The sequence below is a fragment of the Saccoglossus kowalevskii genome, chromosome 21 (genome assembly GCF_978046115.1).
Source record: "Saccoglossus kowalevskii chromosome 21, keSacKowa6.1, whole genome shotgun sequence".
NCBI lineage: Eukaryota > Metazoa > Hemichordata > Enteropneusta > Harrimaniidae > Saccoglossus > Saccoglossus kowalevskii.
The window spans coordinates 21,505,195-21,531,590 of NC_140661.1; the positions used below are offsets into that span (position 1 = coordinate 21,505,195).

Here is a 26,396-nt window from a genome sequence, read left to right on the forward strand (position 1 = left end):
CTAGCACTGATATTAGACTCCTCTTTAACCACTGCAGCTGCACCAGTAGTAGTGCTGGGTTTGACACTCTTTCTTTCTTGACCCCTGTGTTGTCCACTACAGCAGAACTTAGCCACATGTCCTATGGCACCACACTGAAGGCACTGTTCACCTTTGTCATGGTTGACATCAGTAATGCGGGATGGACATTGTGCTGCTCGATGACCAACACCCTGACATACATAACACCGGATACTACTACCCTGTCCCACATCAGTATTTCTAATGGCAGTCTCATTATCATTACGCCTCACCTGGTCCTTTGTGGATAACTGTCGACCATGTGCCACTAGATACTGCTTTGCTATTACTGCCAACTCATCTAAATCTTTGGGTGCTCTTTCTTTAAGATAAACTGCAAGATCTCTTGTACAGGCACCAATAAACTGCTCCTTCACCATCAAGTCGGTAACACCATCATATGTTACTGCAGTGCCTGACAACTCAACCCATTTAGCAAAATAATTCTTAAGCCGCACAATTAACTGGTCAGGACTCTTGGAACTTTCAGGTTTAATTTCACGGAATCGCTTCCTGTACCCATCCTCTGTGAAATTGTATCTTGTCAACAGCGCCACCTTCACACGATCATAGTCAACTGCATCAGTGTTGGACATCCTGGAATATACTTCCAGTGCTCTACCAGTCAACAGCGCACTCAATTTTGTGGCTCATCCATCTCTATGCCAACTCGCATTCGTTGCAAACCTCTCAAACCGCAATAAATAACTATCAAGTTCGTCCTTACCATCAACAAATGCAGGCAACTTTGGTGACTGTGCATCACTGACCACATTTCGTTGACCGCCAAAATCAGCCTGTTGGAACCCCGGCATTGCTGCTTGCAACTCTAATTTCTTCAACTCAAATTCTCTTTCCTTTTCTCGCTGCTCTGCTTCCACTTCCAGCCGTAACTTTTCCTTTCTTTCTTCAATCTCCATTTTCCTCACCTCTACTTCTATTTCCATTTTTGCCTTTCTCTCTTCCCTCGCCGCTTGTCTGTCAGCCCGCTGAGAACTCAGTTGCTTCAAAATAAATTTCCTCTTGTCTTCTCCAGTCATTTCCAGTTCATCCGCCCATTCCATCAACTCGTTTCGACATATCTTTCATCTCGCTGGCCATGTTGTCTTCTATATGTCTTCACTGTTCCCGGACGAGCCCCCAGATGTCACACGCAACGTAATATTACCATAATTGGTATATTACAGGTGTGATGGTTCAAATACCAAAATGGCAACAGTAACAGAAAGACTTCCCTGGCGGCGATGATATAATACGAACACGGAGCCAACAGATGAGGTATAGGTAGGGCAGTTCTACCACAATTATGATTTCCATATTTTAAAATTGTCTGCTAATTATTAAATGTCACCTATTGCAAATTGTTGTCAATACATGTATGTTTCATACCACATAGGTGGTTAAGGTGCACACTCAATATTTTTACTGTAATTAGTGACTTAATTAGTGTCTGCTAGCATATAGATAGGCCAGTTCCACCACAATTATGATTTCCATATTTTAAAATTGTTTGCTAATTATTAAATGTCACCTATCACAAATTGTAGTCCATACATGTATGTTTCATACCACATAGGTGGTTAAGGTGCACACTCAATATTTTAACTGTAATTTGTGATTTAATTAGTGTCTGCTAGCAAAAAGAGCAGTTCTACCACAATTATGATTTCCATATTTTAAAATTGTCTGCTAATTATTAAATGTCACCTATCACAAATTGTAGTCCATACATGTATGTTTCATACCACATAGGTGGTTAGGGTGCACACTCAATATTTTTACTGTAATTAGTGACTTAATTAGTGTCTGCTAGCAAATAGATAGGGCAGTTCTACCACAATTATGATTTCCATATTTTAAAATGGTCTGCTAATTATTGAATGTCACCTATCACAAATTGTAGTCCATACATGTATGTTTCATACCACATAGGTGGTTAAGGTGCACACTCAATATTGTTACTGTAATTTGTGACTTAATTAGTGTCTGCTAGCAAAAAGAGCAGTTCTACCATAATTATGATTTCCATATTTTAAAATTGTCTGCTAATTATTAAATGTCACCTATCACAAATTGTAGTCCATACATGTATGTTTCACACCACATAGGTGGTTAAGGTGCACACTCAATATTTTAACTGTAATTTGTGATTTAATTAGTGTCTGCTAGCAAAAAGAGCAGTTCTACCATAATTATGATTTCCATATTTTAAAATTGTCTGCTAATTATTAAATGTCACCTATCACAAATTGTAGTCAATACATGTATGTTTCATACCATATATGTGGATAAGGTGCACACTCAATATTTTTACTGTAATTTGTGATTTAATTAGTGTCTGCTAGCAAAAAGAGCAGTTCTACCATAATTATGATTTCCATATTTTAAAATTGTCTGCTAATTATTAAATGTCACCTATCACAAATTGTAATCAATACATGTATGTTTCATACCATATATGTGGATAAGGTGCACACTCAATATTTCCCAAAAAATATTGGGAATAGTGTTTATATACACGCACATAGAGATACACTTTCAGGGGGAGAGAGTACATTTTTTAGAATTTCTCTGTTTAAATGAATATTAGCCATTTACATTAATAATAATGATGTCAAACTATGATTACGTGATGCAAAAAGATGTGATAAACTTTGATTCAAAGCATTATTATGCCTTATAGATTGTGGCTGCTAGTGTGTCTGCTAGCTTCCACTGTCTGTTGGGAGTGTCTGCCAGCTTCAGCCGAGTTCAAACGGTTTGTTAACACTGAGAGTATCCTGCAAGGAAAGCGTAAGAGCGACCAATCCGTGACTAAAAAACTAACTGACAACGTTATAGAATATGACGAATATTATAAAACATTGCGACCGCGCATTTACGGACGGGAAATTCGACAAAAAACTACTTGAAACCGTATCATGTATGTACGGCGACAACCCTCCCCAGACGTGTGATCGTGTGTTGCCAGTGATAACCTTTTTAAAGCGATTATTTGGTGGCACATCAACCTTTTGGTTCTCATCGTCGAGAACTTATAATCGAATAACACCCATTCTACTTATGTATTCAATTTCATTATTGATATACTGGATGAAGTCTTCATAGGACATTTGTTGCAGGCAGCTTTCAGTTATATACATCGGCGTGATACGGATATTTCCATAGTAGGAATAATGCACTTTGATCAATAATTCTGTCATGATCAATCGGTCAGCTGGTTCTGTAAAATAACTCTACGGGTAACTAACGTTCTTTACAGTGCCACCACTTTATGCGCCCCTCTCACTGGAATAACATGTGACGCAAATTGAAGTATGAAACTAAGAGAGCGGCCTCGATCGTTTATTGGAGGAAAAATTTAAAACTAATGTACCGCCACTTTTATGGGCGGAGCTTTCTTCTGGTGCGCTTCAATTTGCAGACATGCTGTCTGCATTATTTGTAACAACTTCTGTAAATGTGAAAACAAAGTGTGTAACCTATTGCAGTAAGTTATCAACGTCTAGCGTCAAATCAGTGCCTGGAATTGCTGTAAAATCGTTTTTTGAGTATGTTCCACTATTCACAATTCTACAAAATTTTAACAGTCTATAGCCCTGGATAATAAAAAAAATTCACTCCCAAGTGCCCACGAACCTGCATCTCAACCTTAAGTTAATTCACTGATTTGTTATTCTTTTTTGATATATGGACCATGCTTCATGTATCTATTTGTTCATTGTCTTTTGGGGGTGATGATGATTCTGAATAAAGTCAATAATAATAATAATAAATATCCCAAGATGTGTGTATGAAAATTGAAATTAGGCGGTCCAGACATGTCCAAAATACAGATGGGGCACTGAAAAATCATGTGATTATACTGCAATACTTTATGGTGTTTTGATTTTTCCAAAGTTTGTGATTTATCAAAAAAGGGAGGTAAATTTTTATTTAAAAATCAGTGGGACAGGGATAGTTTTTGATTTTGAGAACACAGTATGTGTCCTACCTTCACCAGCCAAATACTCAAGACATGATGCTGTTACGTTATACAACTATTGCTTACTGAAATTATTTTTTAAACACACATAGTTAAATATAATAATTCATCGAAAAAGATTTGTGTTTATAACTGAAAATGCATGTTTATTTGCGCACTTCAGAAATTTTCTCATGTATCCACTTCCCATCAATTAATGAATCATTAAATCTATTGCTGTCTCCATTGTTTACCTGCTGTCGCGTGTATTGAATCATTAATTCCGTGTTGGTGCTTACTGCTCCGTGTTTCGGGAAACAAGATCGCTAACTACATGTATAATAAAAGACATACATTGCCAAGAACTCTAGATAAGTGTACCGTATTTGCTCTATTAGAAGAGCATCTCCAATAGAAGCACATGTAAAACAAACGTTGAATTGATTGTATATCGATTTATTAAAATATCTAGCATTTTGATCATAGAAACACTTGTCATTTACGTTAGAGCATGAGCTACTAATAGAGCAAATACGGTATCACTTTATTGATGAGCTCATCAAGGTTGTAAACCATTTCTTGGTAACATATTTACATAATGTACTTTTCATGTTCTTGTTGAGATAAACATAGTCTATGCAGTTTGCCTTGAACTCAATCGCACTTGCCATTTTGTTATTCATTTTGTGTACAAAGTGGCGACCACCACCGCTTTTCCGCCATTTTGTGACACTAGCATACAAGACCACTTATATTAACAGACTCAACAAACATGTGACACACTGTAACCCATACAATTCACCACACAAGACATTTCATTTATTAATGAATAATTTGGGTTTCTTTAATTGAAATCATGATTCATTTGTACAGACACCATACATTTTAAAAGTCCAATCATTGCAAACATTTAAAAAAAAAAACAATTCACAGAAAATTAAAATAATATGCAATTTGTAGCACGAGAAAATCCCAACAGAGCACGAGAAATTACAAGTTATTACATCAGGCAAATTTGACTACCGGGGTATATTTTTTATATTCCATATAATATTATATTAACATGAACATTGTGACACAACACGAGAAGGAAGAAAACAATGGCTGATAAGGTCAACAATAAACACAAGGTTTAATACACTAGCATGCAGTTAGTATAAACAGAATTGTGATTCTAATATAAATTAACTGGCCAACTATGAGCATAGCCTGTATGTCTTAAAACATTACTGATTTCATGTGTATTCAAGAGTATACCTCATGTGTTTTTGCATTCACTTGTGTTTATCCACAGTAATACACAAAAATAATATCGCTAACAAACGCAAGTTGTTTCTTTTAATTATTCACCATATTATGAATCACAGAACTCGTAAAGAATAAAACAATACAGGACATTGGATGCACTATTGAGATAAAAATAGATTATGCAGGATAAAACTAAATCAATCAAACAATAAAATATTAAACGCAAATTTGCAATACCGACAAATAATTTAAATTGCAGATTTTGTATTATTTTAACTTTATCTAAAAGACTGGTAAAACATTACTATTAGAGACTCGCATAGGAACAATCTCTCTTACTGGCAGTCAATTGGTTCATACCTGAAATGGGCTGTGATTGGACTTATCAGGCCAGGCCAATCAGAGAGTTCCTTAGTGGTAGTTAATTGGGTCATACATAAAGGACTGACATGGCCAATCATAAAGTCCCTTATTTCAGTTAGTTACCAGTCAGTTAGTCCAAAACACAGACTCTGATCCAAAGTTTAGAATATATTGTCAAATTTTTTTTTTGATTTATGCAAAATGAAAAAACAAAGCAGCACTAACAATAAAATATAAACAAGTTTTTTGTTGCACTTACTATACAAGTATTTTCTCAAGAATTGCACATGATTGAATAAGTATTTTTGTGTGTGAATTTCTGAAGATTGAGACTTAACAAAAATATTTTCATCATTTATAAAATATTAAAACAAGGCTGGCAAAATATAAAAATGATCTAATTCAAAAAAATTACCCAGCTGTTTCCCATCACATAAGAACAATCTGTATTCAGTTTTTAAAAAGTAACAATCACAAAAACACCATTATATACATCTACAAGTATAAAAATTGAAATATATATCGGAAATACATTTTTATGTTGTATTCAATTATGATTCTCTTGACACACGTAACAAAATAGTTTCCCTGTTAATCAATACTGTTAATTTGCAGTTTTCATAGCAAACATAATGTGACTGCAGTTTGGTGAGAGACTATTGACAGACACAGGACCTAATTTGACTGTTAACAAGATAAATGTAGTGAAATACTGTATTTGTTTTATATACTAGCGCATATACCGGTACCTACGAAAATGACTGAAATGTGTCCATGGTCGATATAAGTTGTGATCTTACAAAACAATTACAGTTTATGGTTTATGCAAGTTTCTATTAGAGATGTATTTCTAATAGAGCAAATTTAGTATTACATAATTGCAAACGTGAGTGGAGTGATGTTGCCGATTAATCCATCATGACTACACGACAGAACCCACGGCCTAAGTTATATTGCACATTAACTCACCCCCCCATAAATGCTATATATGTAGAAGTCAGTAAAAAGTGTTTAAAAAAGCTTTTACACTTCTATTCACCTCTGATAAGGGTTAAAATTTGATTCAGACAGCTCGAGTTCAGATTCTTAATCCTTTAAACGCATGAATTTTTTTTGTCAAAATTATGATGCAACATTTTGCCCGATGTATTTTCAATAATTTATTTTTGACTAGACGAACACATAATACAGATCTGGATCAAAATTTTGGAAAAAAATATTGAAATGTGGCAAAAATTTGATTTTGCCGCTCAAAAGTTTAAGTCTCTACCAATATTATCTGTTTTTGCTTCATTTAATTGAGGTCAATATGAAATAATTCTAGAATTATTGTTTTTTCTTCCCACGAAGTACTATTTTGTGTTTGAACACTGGACAATGGTACCTTTTATGTGCACTCAATGAACCAGAGTGAGTAAACTTTTTCTGGCACCAGGAGCACTGAAACTGTCGAATCTTCAGATGTATGCTTTGTATGTGGCTAACGAGGTGGGATGGAGTCTGAAATGATTTACTGCATTTATCGCATTTGTAGCAACGAATGGCACCGCAGTGCTGCAACTTGTAGTGTCGCTTTAAACTATGTTTATTGTCGTACACCTTCTCGCACTTTTTACAATGATATCCCATGTTTTGTTTCTGGATCTCGTCTTTGATATCTTTGATTCCACGGTGGGACGTTCTCAGATGCGTTTCCAGATCACTGACGCTACGTAAACACAACTTGCACTCCTGTGCCGTGCCAGTGTTTAGTTTTGTGTTGCTATTCCCATGCTTGTGTACATTCATGTGTTGCACAAATTGTGATCGCTCGTTCACCTCATTGCATATGCAGCAAAGAACATGACTGGTATTGATTTTTTGATAAAAATGACAGTTACATAATTGGCATATAAATGGCAGAGACTCAATACCGATTACATCGCTCTCAAGTCCACTCTCACCCTCCTCTTCACTATCTTCCGCTCTGATCAGACCATCAACGACAACATATCGTTTGGGGTTGACTTTCTCATCACACTTTTTACATTTATTGTTCTTCGCAAAGTATTTAAACTTCGTCCAACAAGTTGGACACTGATGAAGTATGGACCCTGCATTGACAGCAATTCGGAGCTCGTTTTTAACGCGACAGACAAATGATTCATTACATGCAGGGCACTGCTGGATGGCTATTTGGCAGCTGTAATCATCGCCTATCGTACGATGTGATGAGACTAAACACATTATACAGCTTGACTTTTTAATTTTACTCGCATCAGCCTGACTGGAAGGTATCACCTCAGTCGTTTTCTTCTCAACGGTCTCAATGTCAGGTGTGCCAGTTTCCGGCACACTGGCATTGTGCACCGAGACAGATTCTACGCCTGCATTCGTTTCATCACCCGATACCAAATCGGGGATACTGTCATCCGAGGAAGTAACAGAATGCACCGTCTTACTGTTGGACGTAGCATCGGCTTCCTCCCGCACCTCCTCCTGGAAGAACAAGTACGGGTTTGAACACCGATGATAACCAGTAATATGACGCGTTAGAGTCGGTAAATCAAGGAAGTAGTGGAGGCATAAAATACACTTGTACTTTGTGACGATTGACATACTCGCTGGAATTGTGATCACGGATGTTGACGGCATTGAGTGAAGTTGTTCCTGGGCAACAGTAGACCTCTCTTGATGCTCTTTAGTCATGTGGAAAGTAAGATGCAGTTTATTGTCAAAAGATTTCTCACAATATTTACATTGATGATCTCGTTTCTGGTATGCAGGTAGTTTGCCAGCCTCTAACATTTGATAGTAACTTTCTCTACATAACGTAGTTGCAGATTGTTGTTGAATTCCAGTTGATTCACCGCTAGATGAATATGTACCAGGTTCTACAGGTAGAGATGTGGCAGTAGCAGGGAGGGTTACAATCACAGGTTTCCCCAATAATGGTCGAGGTAATATGCTGCGATATTTTGATAAAGCACTGCTTTGATGAGAAGATGATGATGTTTTGGCGGCTATTTGTGCATAATTTAGAACAGCTTCATTTTGTTGTGGTGACTGTTTCTCTATTAATGGAGATGGTCGCTGTTGCAATGACTGTTGCTGCATCTGAGATTGTTGTTGCTCAGATGACTGTTGCTGTTCCAATGACTGTTGCTGTTCTGATGGTTGTTGCTGTTGCTGTTCTGATGGTTGTTGCTGTTGCAATGAATGTTGTTGCTGAGTTATCTGCATCTGTTTCCGGCGTTGTCGCTCTTCTTCAATAAAAGGCTGCAGCGAAAAAGTGTTTGCAATCTTTAATTCCAACCCCTGCGCCTGTTTGGCTGCTAGCCGCTTTGATCTTCGTTTTCTGCTTACCCTTTTTCGCATCGTTTCCGCCACATTAGTAGATGATTTTTTGGAAAATACCTTTACTGGTATTGTTTTCACACGCTGCCATGACGACGGAGTTGGTGGAGATGTTTTCTGCATCAGCACAGAGTGGCGTTCTTCTAAGTGTTTGTAGTACGTTCCCTCATATGCGAATACTTTACTGCATAATTTGCACTTCATAACTTCTCGTAATGGAATATTTTCGTTTCTATGAGCAACTTTCAAATGTCCACTCAATGTTCCAGAATGATTGTACGCCTTACCGCACAGATGACATTTGTATGGCCGTAAATCAAAGTGTTTGTTCATATGCTCTTTTAAATGGTATGACAAATGAAATGTCTTATCGCAAATTTCGCATTTAAATCTTTTGTCTTGCAGATGTGACGGATAATGGCGGTTGTAGTTACGAGTACAGTTAAACAGCCGTCCACACTCTTCACATTCAAGATAGCCATCAGCCCGATAAATCGGTTGCCGAGTAACAATGGAGACATCAAGCCCATCTTTGGTTTTCAACAACTCACCTTCTGATCCACTCGCTGGTATCGCAGGTAATTCAACCGCCTCAGAATGTTGCGGCAAAGACATTGGAGGATCTGGAGGATTATTAAATCCTAATGGTACGCAATGCATCAAATTTGATGATGGTTCGATTTGCACAGGTACAGGCTCAGAGGTGTCAGCCTGCAGTAGTAGCGATGTGAGTACTGGCGTTGATTCAGATGAGGAATGCACAGTGTTTCTCTCTTCTTCGAATTCCCTGCTGTCTGTGGTTTCACTCGTTTCTTGCTTAATGCGTACACCAACAAATACATCTTTATCGGAACACTCCATTTCACTCATATCTTCATCACACTCTCCTGCAGGGGAACATGGTTCTTGCTTTATTTTGACGATCTGCTCTTGGACAAGATCATGCGACCCATCACGTGGCATGGCCTCTTCAGTGGGTGATGCCACCTTGGGGGATGCCATTTCCTTTTCTTCAGATGCTGGATCAAATTCAGAAGCACTCTCTGAAGAGTCCCCAAATTTCATATTCACTTGCCGAACACCCAAAAGTTCAGAGACATCCACTCTCTGGATTTTCTCTCCTGCAACGCTCTTACTAAGAACCATGGGTAATTTACGCTTTTTGATAACTTGCTTCTGCAAATGTGGATGCATGGTTCGTCCCCCTATGGGTCGAGTCAGTCGAGGTATGGCGATTTTACCAGGGATTCTATGCAAGCCGCTTGCTACACTGTCATCAATTTTAGCAGTATCAAAATCTGACCCACTTTTCATTGGTGCCTCAAGATGGTCACTGTTATCAGCAGGGATTTCTGGTTTGTATGATGAAGTCTGGGGATCGTCAGCTGGCAATTCAACAGCACAAGTTTTGCTATCAGGAACAGGTAGTGCTTGATTCTGATGCTGAGTGAACTGTTGTACTGCCTGTATGGGTTGTATTGGTGATACCTGTATCACACGTTTGGGTTGAATGGCAGCAAGATGGGACATTGTCTGGATGGCAGGACTAGGCTTGGGTTGAATGGGTGACATATGGGGTACTGACTGAAGTGCAGGACTTATTCTAGGTTGAATGGGTGAGACATGGGGCATTGTTTGCAGTGATTGACTTGGTTTGGGTTGAATGGGTGAGACATGGGACATTGTTTGCAGTGATGGACTCGGTTTGGGTTGAATGGGCGAGACATGGGACATTGGCTGAAATGATGGACTTGGCTTTGGCTGAATATGTGAGGTGTGGGACATTGTCTGGATAGCTTGATTTGGTTTGGGTTGAATTGGGGAAACATGTGACATTGTCTGCACAGCTGGACTTAGTCTGGTTCTCAGTGGAGGAGTGTAGGATGTTGGCTTTGGTTGTATTGAAAGTTGTTGAGGTACTGCTTGCATGGGACTGGGTGTTGAAACAACTTGTACAACTGGCTTAGTATGTTGTGTCATTCCAAGGGATTTTGCCTGGATCTGTGCTCCTGGAGACTTTTGTTGTATCACTGGACTTGGTCGCGGTGAAATAACTGCATAGGAAGTACTGGCTGGTGTGATAGTGCTCGGCAGTTGTGCAGGCATCCCTGGTTTTGCAGGCATCAGTGGGGCGAGCACTTTGAGAGGCTTAATTCCTGCAGCAGCAGATCCTGTTGATGTCATAGTGGATGCAGCGGAAACTGCAGTAACTGTGACTGAAGTTATCTCTGAAGGTGTTGCTGTCACTACAGGTGCTGCAGCATTTGTGAATACTGTTTGCGTTGGCGCAATATTTGCATGCGTTGTCTGGTTCTGTAAGCCGGCAAACATTGGTTGTATCATACTAGCTGGTAGGAGTGAACCAGCCTGGCCAGTCATCATATTTGGAGGAATGTTGGCGAGAACGAATATTGGTGCAGTACTGTTCACTGCGGTATTTCCTCCACCTGTACCAATTGGTGCCATGACATATTGAATTTGCGGCTGTGAAACGGGCATGACAATACTCGGAGATGACATAGTTGACACGGTAACTGGTGGCGGGCTAGACATAGAAGTAACTGTATTTGACACAGGCTCAATACTTGTAGGCACTGATTCAGCAGTTTTTGGTAAAATAACTCGACGATGCTGTGACTGCAACTGTGACTCGGTGACCATTTTACAACGGGATAGATGTTTCATTAAAGATCGACTCAGTATTTCTTTTTTACAATACATACAGCTAGTCATGTCAGGAACGCGTAACATTTGTGTTCGCTTATACAAAGTCCCACATTTTTTCTCATGCCTTTTCATGGAGCTCCTTGTGGAAAACATAGCGTTGCATTTCCAGCACTGTACACGTGGGTCGGTTGAGAGAATCTCTTTATCGATCGAAGCATTGTCCTCGGTACATCGATGTAGGTGGATCTTCAGCCCTCCAATGCTCATGAATGACCTGTTGCAGTATTTACACGTTGGACGGCCATCTTCTGTAAAAGATATAGGTTATATAGTTTTCAAGTGCCAATGTCAACTTTTGTCACCTTCCATCACCTTCAACAAAGTAAATTCTACCTGTGCATATTAATTAGGCAATTTGCATATTAGCAGTATGAAGATTTCCTATTTTTCCTTTAAGACAAGCTGCCTGGTCGATAGACAATTATGTTAATTTGGTCAAAATTTAACGAAAAATATTATGGACACAAATTTTGTAATTTTTGTAGGAAAAATAATGGCATTCGAAAGGTGAAGACAGATCTGTATTGCATGCATGAATTTGATTTTCTTTCATTTTTTCTTAAAATGTGACTAATAACTAAAAAAAAGGTACAAATTAGAACATCATGTCCTTGTACCAAATGTAACAAAATGTGAACAAAATGTGACCCAAATGTGAACAAAATGTGACTGAAATGTGAACAAAATGTGACCCAAATATGAACAAAATGTGACCCAAATATGAACAAAATGTGACCAAAATGTAACCCAAATATGAACAAAATGTGACCCAAATATGAACAAAATGTGACCAAAATGTAACCCAAATATGAACAAAATGTAACCCAAATATGAACAAAATGTAACCCAAATATGAACAAAATGTGACCCAAATATGAACAAAATGTGAACAAAATGTGACCCAAATATGAACAAAATGTGAACAAAATGTGACTGAAATGTGAACAAAATGTGACCCAAATATGAACAAAATGTGACCCAAATATGAACAAAATGTGACCAAAATGTAACCCAAATATGAACAAAATGTGACCCAAATATGAACAAAATGTGACCAAAATGTAACCCAAATATGAACAAAATGTAACCCAAATATGAACAAAATGTGACCCAAATATGAACAAAATGTGAACAAAATGTGACCCAAATATGAACAAAATGTGACACAAATATGAACAAAATGTAACCCAAATATGAACAAAATGTGACCCAAATATGAACAAAATGTGACCCAAATATGAACAAAATGTGACCCAAATATGCAAAAAATGTGAACAAAATGTGACCCAAATTTTGTAATTTTTGTAGGAAAAATAATGGCATTCGAAAGGTGAAGACAGATCTGTATTGCATGCATAAATTTGATTTTCTTTCATTTTTTCTTAAAATGTGACTAATAACTAAAAAAAAAAGGTACAAATTAGAACATCATGTCCTTGTACCAAATGTAACAAAATGTGAACAAAATGTGACCCAAATGTGAACAAAATGTGACTGAAATGTGAACAAAATGTGACCCAAATATGAACAAAATGTGACCCAAATATGAACAAAATGTGACCAAAATGTAACCCAAATATGAACAAAATGTGACCCAAATATGAACAAAATGTGACCCAAATGTGAACAAAATGTGACTGAAATGTGAATAAAATGTGACCCAAATATGAACAAAATGTGACCCAAATATGAACAAAATGTGGCCAAAATGTAACCCAAATATGAACAAAATGTGACCCAAATATGAACAAAATGTGACCAAAATGTAACCCAAATATGAACAAAATGTAACCCAAATATGAACAAAATGTAACCCAAATATGAACAAAATGTGACCCAAATATGAACAAAATGTGAACAAAATGTGACCCAAATATGAACAAAATGTGAACAAAATGTGACTGAAATGTGAACAAAATGTGACCCAAATATGAACAAAATGTGACCCAAATATGAACAAAATGTGACCAAAATGTAACCCAAATATGAACAAAATGTGACCCAAATATGAACAAAATGTGACCAAAATGTAACCCAAATATGAACAAAATGTAACCCAAATATGAACAAAATGTGACCCAAATATGAACAAAATGTGAACAAAATGTGACCCAAATATGAACAAAATGTGACACAAATATGAACAAAATGTAACCCAAATATGAACAAAATGTGACCCAAATATGAACAAAATGTGACCCAAATATGAACAAAATGTGACCCAAATATGCAAAAAATGTGAACAAAATGTGACCCAAATTTTGTAATTTTTGTAGGAAAAATAATGGCATTCGAAAGGTGAAGACAGATCTGTATTGCATGCATGAATTTGATTTTCTTTCATTTTTTCTTAAAATGTGACTAATAACTAAAAAAAAAGGTACAAATTAGAACATCATGTCCTTGTACCAAATGTAACAAAATGTGAACAAAATGTGACCCAAATGTGAACAAAATGTGACTGAAATGTGAACAAAATGTGACCCAAATATGAACAAAATGTGACCCAAATATGAACAAAATGTGGCCAAAATGTAACCCAAATATGAACAAAATGTAACCCAAATATGAACAAAATGTGACCCAAATATGAACAAAATGTGAACAAAATGTGACCCAAATATGAACAAAATGTGGCCAAAATGTAACCCAAATATGAACAAAATGTAACCCAAATATGAACAAAATGTGACCCAAATATGAACAAAATGTGACCCAAATATGAACAAAATGTGACCCAAATATGAACAAAATGTAACCCAAATATGAACAAAATGTGACCCAAATATGAACAAAATGTGACCCAAATATGAACAAAATGTGACCCAAATATGAACAAAATGTGACCCAAATATGCAAAAAATGTGAACAAAATGTGACCCAAATGTGAACAAAGTGTGAACAAAATGTGACCCAAATGTGAACAAAATGTAACCCAAATATGAACAAGTCATTGTCAATGACACGTCCCCGTTCCGTTCATATTTGAGTGACATATACATTCAAAGCAGATCATGACCGAAATGCACCTGCATATGTACAACACATTGTGCTAAATCTGAACAAAATCCATCCATGCATGACTGAGATCCGGTTCTGGAATTGTGAAAATACGTGATTTTGATGCATTTTCGGCCTTAAAATGGCCATCATTCCGCTATTGTTAAGCAGATCATGAAACAAATGCACATATCTATTTGTGACATGATGTACCATGTGTGTGTGAAGTTTGAACTTGATCAATCCAGACATGTCTTGGATACGGATCCAGAACTGAATTCTTTAAAACAAAATGGCCGCCAGTCGGCCATTTCGAACTTGATCCGAAAAAAAAAAAAAAAAAGACGTGCATCAAGGTCCTATTATGTTTAATGTATGTACCAAATTTGAACAAAATCCATCCATGCATAACTGAGATACGGGTCCGGAATGGTGAAAATGTGCGATTTCAATGCATTTTCGGCCTTAAAGCGGCCCCCATTTGGCTATCGTTAATGAGATCATGAAACAAATGCACATACATATTTGTGACATGATGTACCTTGTGTGTGTGAAGTTTGAACTTGATCAATCCAGACATGTCTCGGATACGGATCCAGAACTGAATTCTTTAAAACAAAATGGCCGCCAGTCGGCTATTTTGAACTTGATCCGAAAAAAAATGACGTGCATCAAGGTCCTATTATGTTTAATGTATGTACCAAATTTGAACAAAATCCGTCCATGCATAACTGAGATCCGGGTCCGGAATGGTGAAAATGTGCGATTTTGATGCATTTTCGGCCTTAAAATGGCCGCTATTCGGCTATCGTTAATTGGATCATGAAAAAAATGCATGTGCATATGTCCCATATAATGTGTGATGTATGAGTGAAGTTTGAACTTAATTGGTCCATGCATGTTCGAGATACAGGTGATCACGGACGGACGGACGGACGCACGGACGGACGGACGCACACAGGGCAAAACATAAGTCCCCGTTTTCGGACTGCGTCCGAACGGGGACTAACAAAATGTGACCCAAATATGAACAAAATGTGGCCCAAATATGAACAAAACGTGACCCAAATATGAACAAAATGTGATCCAAATATGAAAAAAATGTGACCCAAATATGAACAAAATGTGATCCAAATATGAAAAAAATGTGACCCAAATATGAACAAAATATAACCCAAATGTAAACCAAAATGTGAACAAAATGTGATCCAAATAGGAACAAAATGTTACCCAAATGTGAACAAAATGTGAACCAAATGTGACCCAAATATGAACAAAATGTGACCCAAATGTGACCCAAATATGAACAAAATGTGACCCAAATATGAACAAAATGTGACCCAAATGTGACCCAAATGTGAACAAAATTTGAACAAAATTTGACCCAAATGTGAACAAAATGTAACCCAAATATGAACAAAATGTGATCCAAATATGAACAAAATGTGACCCAAATATGAACAAAATGTGACCCAAATATGAACAAAATGTGACCCAAATGTAAACCAAAATGTGACCCAAATGTAAACAAAATGTGAACAAAATGTGATCCAAATATGAACAAAATGTAACCCAAATATGAACAAAATGTGACCCAAATATGAACAAAATGTGACCCAAATGTGAACAAAATGTGAACAAAATGTGACCCAAATGTGAACAAAATTGCTGGATCTATTCTTTTTTCATACAATACTTACTCATAGAATAATTGGCCAATGATAACGGGACATCAGAATCTTCAGAACTTTCTCTGTAAATAAAAATATTAAGAAGTGAAAAACAACAAAAACATCGGCCTCAACCATATTTTCTCTACAAAGAGCATGCACTTAACCCTTTGAGTGTGAAATTTTGTTCCTGTTAAAACTAGGGTAAAGGATGAGACAAACATTTTATGCTGAAAATAGCAGACTATTGTCTAGATGGTACCTGAAGTTGACTGACGCTCAAAGGATTAACCAACATGACAAAATACATGCAGCTTCAATAACGGACATGGTTAACACACTATTCCCACAGGAATATTCTGAAACTGTGCTTAACAAGTCATTGATTTGTGAAATACTTGACAAAAGACAGTATGGCAATATTATCAACTATTGACCTAAGGTCAATTCGACTGCGTACTTTGCGAGATAAATTCAAGATGTATGTGACTCAAGATGACATAGCTGGAGGGACAACTGGACAATGTACAAGATACAAGATGACATGGCTGGAGGGACAACTGGACAATGTACATGATACAAGATGACATAGCTGGAGAAACAACTGGACAATGTACATGATACAAGATGACATGGCTGCACGGACAACAGGACAATGTACATGATACAAGATGACATGGCTGGAGGGACAACTGGATGATGTACATGATACAAGATGACATGGCTGGAGGGACAACTGGATAATGTACATGATACAAGATGACATGGCTGGAGGGACAACTGGACAATGTACATGATACAAGATGACATGGCTGGAGAGACAACTGGACGATGTACATGATACAAGATGACATAGCTGGAGAGACAACTGGACAATGTACATGATATAAGATGACATGGCTGCACGGACAACTGGACAATGTACATGATACAAGATGACACGGCTGGAGGGACAACTGGACGATGTACATGATACAAGATGACATGGCTGGAGAGACAACTGGATGATGTACATGATACAAGATGACATAGCTGGAGAGACAACTGGATGATGTACATGATACAAGATGACATGGCTGGAGAGACAACTGGACGATGTACATGATACAAGATGACATAGCTGGAGAGACAACTGGACAATGTACATGATACAAGATGACATGGCTGCACGGACAACTGGACAATGTACATGATACAAGAATGACATGGCTGGAGGAACAACTGGACGATGTACATGATACAAGATGACATAGCTGGAGAGACAACTGGACAATGTACATGATACAAGATGACATGGCTGCACGGACAACTGGACAATGTACATGATACAAGATGACATGGCTGGAGGGACAACTGGACGATGTACATGATACAAGATGACATGGCTGGAGAGACAACTGGATGATGTACATGATACAAGATGACATAGCTGGAGAGACAACTGGATGATGTACATGATACAAGATGACATGGCTGGAGAGACAACTGGACGATGTACATGATACAAGATGACATAGCTGGAGAGACAACTGGACAATGTACATGATACAAGATGACATGGCTGCACGGACAACTGGACAATGTACATGATACAAGATGACATGGCTGGAGGAACAACTGGATGATGTACATGATACAAGATGACATAACTGGAGAGACAACTGGACAATGTACATGATACAAGATGACATGGCTGCACGGACAACTGGACAATGTACATGATACAAGATGACATGGCTGGAGGAACAACTGGACGATGTACATGATACAAGATGACATAGCTGGAGAGACAACTGGACAATGTACATGATACAAGATGACATGGCTGCACGGACAACTGGACAATGTACATGATACAAGATGACATAGCTGGACGGACAACTGGATGATGTACATGATACAAGATGACATGGCTGGAGGGACAACTGGATGATGTACATGATACAAGATGACATAGCTGGAGAGACAACTGGACAATGTACATGATACAAGATGACATGGCTGGAGGGACAACTGGACAATGTACATGATACAAGATGACATGGCTGCACGGACAACTGGACAATGTACATGATACAAGATGACATGGCTGGAGGGACAACTGGACAATGTACATGATACAAGATGACATAGCTGGAGAAACAACTGGACAATGTACATGATACAAGATGACATGGCTGGAGAGACAACTGGATGATGTACATGATACAAGATGACATGGCTGGAGAGACAACTGGATGATGTACATGATACAAGATGACATAGCTAGAGGGACAACTGGATAATGCACATGATACAAGATGACATGGCTGGAGGGACAACTGGATGATGTACATGATACAAGATGACATGGCTGGAGAGACAACTGGACGATGTACATGATACAAGATGACATAGCTGGAGAGACAACTGGACAATGTACATGATACAAGATGACATGGCTGCACGGACAACTGGACAATGTACATGATACAAGATGACATGGCTGGAGGAACAACTGGACAATGTACATGATACAAGATGACATAGCTGGAGAGACAACTGGACAATGTACATGATACAAGATGACATGGCTGCACGGACAACTGGACAATGTACATGATACAAGATGACATAGCTGGACGGACAACTGGATGATGTACATGATACAAGATGACATGGCTGGAGGGACAACTGGATGATGTACATGATACAAGATGACATAGCTGGAGAGACAACTGGACAATGTACATGATACAAGATGACATGGCTGGAGGGACAACTGGACAATGTACATGATACAAGATGACATGGCTGGAGGGACAACTGGACAATGTACATGATACAAGATGACATGGCTGGAGGGACAACTGGACAATGTACATGATACAAGATGACATAGCTGGAGAAACAACTGGACAATGTACATGATACAAGATGACATGGCTGGAGAGACAACTGGATGATGTACATGATACAAGATGACATAGCTAGAGGGACAACTGGATAATGCACATGATACAAGATGACATGGCTGGAGAGACAACTGGATAATGTACATGATACAAGATGACATAGCTGGAGGGACAACTGGACAATGTACATGATACAAGATGACATAGCTGGAGAAACAACTGGACAATGTACATGATACAAGATGACATAGCTGGAGGGACAACTGGACAATGTACATGATACAAGGTGACACAGCTGGAGGGACAACTGGACAATGTACATGATACAAGATGACATGGCTGGAGAAACAACTGGACAATGTACATGATACAAGATGACATAGCTGGAGAAACAACTGGACAATGTACATGATACAAGATGACATAGCTGGAGGGACAACTGGACAATGTACATGATACAAGATGACATGGCTGGAGGAACAACTGGACAATGTACATGATACAAGATGACATGGCTGGACGGACAACTGGACAATGTACATAATACAAGATGACATAGCTGGAGGGACAACTGGATGATGTACACGATACAAGATGACATAGCTGGAGGGACAACTGGATGATGCACATGATACAAGGTGACACAGCTGGAGGGACAACTGGATAATGTACATGATACAAGATGACATGGCTGGAGAGACAACTGGACAATGTACATGATACAAGATGACATAGCTGGAGGGACAACTGGATGATGCACATGATACAAGGTGACACAGCTGGAGGGACAACTGGATAATGTACATGCTACAAGATGACATAGCTGGAGGGACAACTGGACAATGTACATAATACAAGATGACACAGCTGGAGGGACAACTGGATAATGTACATGATACAAGATGACATGGCTGGAGGGACAACTGGACAATGTACATGATACAAGATGACACAGCTGGAGGGACAACTGGACAATGTACATGATACAAGATGACATGGCTGGAGGGACAACTGGACAATGTACATAATACAAGATGACACAGCTGGAGGGACAACTGGATAATGTACATGATACAAGATGACATGGCTGGAGGGACAACTGGACAATGTACATGATACATGATGACACAGCTGGAGGGACAACTGGATGATGTACATGATACAAGATGACATAGCTGGAGGGACAATTGGATATTAATGTACATGATACAAGATGACATGGCTGGAGGGACAACTGGACAATGTACATGATACATGATGACATAGCTGGAGGGACAACTGGATGATGTACATGATACAAGATGACATGGCTGGAGGGACAACTGGATGATGATTCAATATTAGACAAGATACTTACACTGTACTGTCAACAGACTGTTCACATGATATCAGCATACTACTGTCATCCATACTGTCATGTTCATTATCGCTGTCATTTTCATCTTCCTCTGCAATAACCTAAAATGTGCATACACAACGTTAAGCCATTATTCTTCACAAGAAGAACTAATTTTTATGTATTTTTCTATAATAATTTACATAATAATAATTTTTCTATAATAATTTACATGAGATGGACAAAACAGAAAAATTCAAGACAATCATCAACGCATCAAATAAACATTTACTGAAAACACTAATCCAATAAATTGATAATGCAAACTTGAAATGAAGCATTTATTAATTTCTTTGTTTTTTGATACTTTTATTATAATTAATTTGTGTTCATATTTATTAATTTAACTTTATTACTCAGAGCCCAAAAAGATTGTAGTTTCTTTATGATGATAATAAAGTGTTATTGTATTGTTTTGTAATATAGACCAAATGGCCATAATAGTCACTTTTTTTTCACTTTCTTATTTGTTTAAAATTATTAACTTAATTAAATTAATTTCTCAAAATGAGTTATAAATATTGAGGTCAGAGTACATGTAGAAAATCCAAACTAAATATAGAATCAACCATGTTGCCATGGTTACTCACCCATTTGTACTCTTCATCTTCATCTTCTACATCTTCTGGTTCTTGTTTTATTTTAATAGCAGAGGTTGAGGGGGCACTGTCATCGAGCTCTTCATCAGTCTCTGCAAGAAAGAACACTCCAATCAGTTTTGCAAAGTTTTATCATACAGTTGGCAACAAATTTTCACAAATTTCTTGAGACTGTGGAATTGATGTCATTAATCTGTGGTCCACGAGATGAGTTGCAGCATCTTTTGTGAAATATTGTCTTTATCAATGTCCTTAAATCCTAAAGAACCTAAGATTCCTAAAGGCAAAAATTAAACAGTTTAAACAGTTCTGTTACCATAGAAACCAATGAGTAAAAATCAAAACTGAGATAAGTGGAATTTTCTTGAGAAATTCCAGACTATGTTTTCTCTGACATTCCATACGTTGTATTAACAGGGAATGCTAAGCAAATTTAAACATTTAAACTTAAAGCGGGGATGTCGTCACCTGCGCATGCGTCAGATGGCCATAGCGTATCATTGTTTTAAAAAAAAGCATTTACCCATGAGCCTTTGCGTTTCTTAGCATGTGTTGTTCTAGTCGCTTGGGACTCAATTCCCGTGCATGCTCAGGTGACGATCTTCATGCTTTAAATTCGGCATATTCAAAACATAAAACTGCTGATAGGTTTCTACTTTTTAAGATTTATGATTTAATCTGTTATGACATTTGCATATGATTTTGAAACATGTAATTTTCTTAGTAAAGCTGAAGTACTGAAGTGCTGTATGCATTATTAGAGTAAGTTATCACCTTAATAGAAGGTTGCACTGACATGCATAGTTATCTTTACAATTACACTGTATTAGTATCAATAGATGTTGGTGGTTGTCATGCAGAGCATGTTGGAATATCATGGAAACAAAAGTATTTTACAAGACTTGGTTATGTTGTATGACACAGCTAGAAACTTTAGTGATTTTTGGATTTTATGGCTATGCTGAAGACAAAGTTTCCCAAAATTCACCAACACTCTGTGTCATAAGACACCATAGAAATTGTCCATGCTACAAATTTTCGATATTTCATTTCACTCATGGAAACAGTACGTCATCAATCTATTTTCTATTCTAGTTTGAAGCTTGCTATAATACATATTTTTTCATCACCTGTCTACATGCCTTTTCACAGTCCAGTATTCCTCATTTAACACAGCTAAAAAAACTGTCGATTGACAGTAAAATTTCACCAAACCTGCTGACTCTGTCAGAAAAAAAGTTTTGATTTCCAACTATCCATATTACATTTCAATATTTATAAACAGAAGATTTATAATTCCTGGCTGTAACCATGACAACTGCCAATCAATTTAGTGTTGCCGTCAACTATTTGAATTATATTTTTACACACAGAATGTAAAAAGACAGTTTGTTACTACTGATATTAGTGGAAGAACACAAAGACACTATTAGTGACGAAATAATTGAAAAGGTATGGTTTTAAGAAAATATATTAATCCTTTGAGCACCAAAGTTGACTTCTGTCAGCTTTCAAAAAATAAAACCATATTTTTTGTTCAAAAACTTCAATTAAGACCTGTAGCCAATTGATTGAAAATGAAGTCCATTTGTTACAAAATTATCAAAACAAATTTCGGAAAATGCATAAATATAGGCAAAATTTGGATGGGAGAAATTCTGGTGCTCAAAAAGTTAACACACTCCTTGTATACAGGATCCATTGACACCCAACAGAGCAATGTAGACACATGGATGTGAAATTATTGCTTCCATGGAAAGAAACATCACCCATAATGCAATGAGGCAAACACTAGAACTTATGAATAATTACTTTATTTTATAATATATTGAATACACTTGAATGATATCTAGTTTGGAAGATAAAATGAAATGTCAGAAGGAAGGTCAGCTTCACCCCGACCCGACCCAGCTAGATCTGACCCAGAAACATCACTTATCTAAACCATAAAATTTAGGAAATCCATTGTCTTCAATCGATAATTTACCTGAATAAACTGGACTTTGACAATTTGTATCATACTTGTCGTCCTGACCAGTTGACGACATATCAGGGATCGCAGCGGTCTCAGAGGACTGGTCATTGGCTGGTACATCTTCACTGGCCTGGAAAGGTGAACAAAAAATAATTGAAACTATCCCAGAAATTTGCAATAAATGCTAGCCGATTCATGTAACATTTTAAGAATATATGAAAGGCTTAATCTATAATGATGACTTGTAGTGAAATATTTAAACTTTCGAATAATTACCGGGTATCTAATAATATTATCAAAAACAACATTTTTAGTTCCTAGGAGATTACTGACTAGCACAAAGAAAGAACGGCGATCAAATTGACCGACATATAGCAGAGGTTGATGAGATCCCATATATGGTATTCTCATGATACCGGTAACCTCATTATTAAAACCTCTCAACAAACAAGCTGCTTTCTGATTGGTCTGAATTTTAGGTGTTAGGGTTGGGTAGCCAATCAGGCACAATCTTGCATTGATTCCATTCTATTCACTCAACAGTACAAACCAGGAGCAGAGACCTCCCTGCTTTCACTAAAAAACACTAGAAAAGAGTTGAACTTGAAGTAAATTTTTTTTTGATTCACATATTATTTTTGATGAGAAATTAATGTTTAATATGATATTTTAATACAAGGTCAAAAATTTCTTATATAACAGGATAGACGTTGCATACCTCTGAAATGATTTGATAATCAAAAAATGTCCATGAAAATAAAATATGGGATAGCCATGACCCCAGAGAAATTTTCAGAGTGCCGAAAATAATGCGTTTTTTCCTGGATTCCATGAAGTAGAACGGCGAATAACATGCTCACCGAGATCAGTGAAATAAGGCATTTACCTGGTTGTCAAGTTGTATACCAGCAAGATTGAACATTTCTCGAATGTAGCCACGTAGTCTATTGATCCCGACGGTCCTCATGGAAAAACGGATATTTCCAGTGGGACCATTGGGCAGAGGTCGGCGGTAGAATTCACCACTCCGCTGTATCAACTCAATGTATCTTTTCATTAGCTTTACAACACATCTTGAACTGTCTGGGACAGCGTACACTTTCCCACCACGGTGTGTTCTTTTTCGTCTCCTCGTAGATATTTTCCCGACGTTGATCTTCAGAAACTCGCCATCAGCATCTACGTCAAACTGAAACTGGCTGACTTGCAAATCCAAATGATCCTGAGCGGCCACGTAATCAAACAACTTACACAGATAAAAATAAACAGCAAAACTATAGGACTGTGCAGTTTCCAGAGCAAACACTTTCTCCCAAAGTTTATTCTCGTGCTTCTCTGTAAAGTTTGAAAGCTTGAACTGAGGTAAACTGTTGATAGGTGGAATTTCTCTTGTGGATAGCTCTTGCCATCGCTCTTCATAGGCCCGCCGGAAATTTTTAAACATCGGATTGTAGCCATCCATAAAATTCATATCGCTTCGAAGGCACTCATCTCGTAGATATCGACAAATGGAAAAACATATACACCTCAACGTGTCTGCCGGGTACTCACTGCGATCACGCCGATGAACTTCTTTGACAAATTTACAGCTCCAGAGATTGAATTCCTCTGGAGTTAGTCGAGACGTTAACTCGGGTGCCTGAAGGTGAGGGTTGCTCTTATTGTGCTCCCTGCGCCATTCATTCCATACCCGCATGCCGTATAGTGTTGAACGCTTTGTATTGCCACGTCTCTTTTCAAAGTCACCAGTAGGTGCGACAACCTGAGGGACTTGCGAGTTACTAAAGACCTGAACATTTGGTGGAGCCATTTGATTGGTTAATTGGAACACCATATTACTATCAATTAGTGGAAAACTCGTTATTGATGTTGGCTCATTCACAGTCCCTGGCTGTGAAGCTACTAATCGTGGCCTCTCATTGTCAGTCATTAATCGTGAAGTCTTCCCATCTGTGGTTAGATTCAAAGCTTCACCATCACTTGTGAGTTGCGGAACCTCACCTCCAGTCACGTTTTGTGGTACCTCGCCATCAGACTGTTGATCAGATTCTGCTAGACACAAAAAAATAAAAGATACATGCTATGTTTCCTAGGTAACCTCAAATTACTTACAATCAATTTTGTTATTTTAATGACAACAGCCAATATACAGTCAGATGATGAAAACTGTATGTTTTTGACTTATTCATAAGTCATTGAACATAAAGTCAAACACAAAACCGCTCAAGTTTGAAATTTAAAATGGGAATCATCTTTGATCAAATTTCAAAACAAAATATGTAGGCCATTATTTCATTCTGTGAAATGAATCAGTTTTAAGATTGAACTACCGGTATAATATAATTACAAAATGTTCATTTATCAAAATAAAGTCAAATACACCATTCGTATGTTTCTGGTGCGCAGCGTAGTATTTCGATAGTTGCTCAAGTTTGTTCATGTTCCACATGGTCACTGGCTTGTCGTAAGTGCATATACCAACTACACCAAGCGACAGTAACTATCACGCTATTTTAAATCACACATTTGCCAGCTAAGTTGTGCTGGTCTGGCAAATATTTGGAGAACTATTTTAGTTAATATCACATGCCTGCTTTGACTACAAACAGGAAAGAATAAAATGCCAAATTTGATGATATCATGTGATACTGAAATCAACAAATGGTCCAGGGACAAAATGGTGGATTTGATGAAGTACTCATTAATCAGACAAAATTATCAGTGGATGAAGTACTCAGACAAAAATACCACCGAAACCTGCAAATGGTCTATGGGATGAATTAAATGGCGGAGTGGATGAAGTACTCAGTCAAAAATATCACTGAAACCTGAAAATGGTCTATGGGATGAATTAAATGGTGGAGTGGATGAAGTACTCAGTCAAAAATATCACTGAAACCTGCAAATGATCTATGGGATAAATTAAATGGCGGAGTTGATGAAGTACTCAGACAAAAATATTACTGAAACCTGCAAATGATCTATGGGATGAATTAAATGGCTGAATGGATGAAGTACTCAGTCAAAAATATCACTGAAACCTGCAAATGGTAAATTAATTTTATTGGTGTAAACTGTATGATGATTTGACAGCATTCGTAAAGACACTGTTACTTGTGGAATCCTAATAAATGTTCACTATTACAAAATGTCATCATGAAGAT

General features: G+C 37.6%; 1 protein-coding gene across 1 annotated transcript in view; it reads right to left on the reverse strand.

Annotated features, from left to right (window-relative positions):
• Positions 1-4,837: 4,837 nt before the first annotated feature.
• LOC102801622 (uncharacterized) overlaps positions 4,838-26,396 on the reverse strand; it is a 29,631-nt gene continuing 8,072 nt past the window's right edge. The window contains exons 2-7 of the mRNA XM_085495071.1: positions 24,119-25,281; positions 23,245-23,362; positions 21,249-21,349; positions 20,620-20,720; positions 16,399-16,451; positions 4,838-11,946 (exon numbers count right to left, since the gene is read on the reverse strand). Coding sequence (XP_085351197.1) covers positions 6,962-11,946; positions 16,399-16,451; positions 20,620-20,720; positions 21,249-21,349; positions 23,245-23,362; positions 24,119-25,281 — 6,521 coding nt within the window. The 3' untranslated portion in view covers positions 4,838-6,961. The remainder of the gene's footprint in view (positions 11,947-16,398; positions 16,452-20,619; positions 20,721-21,248; positions 21,350-23,244; positions 23,363-24,118; positions 25,282-26,396) is intronic.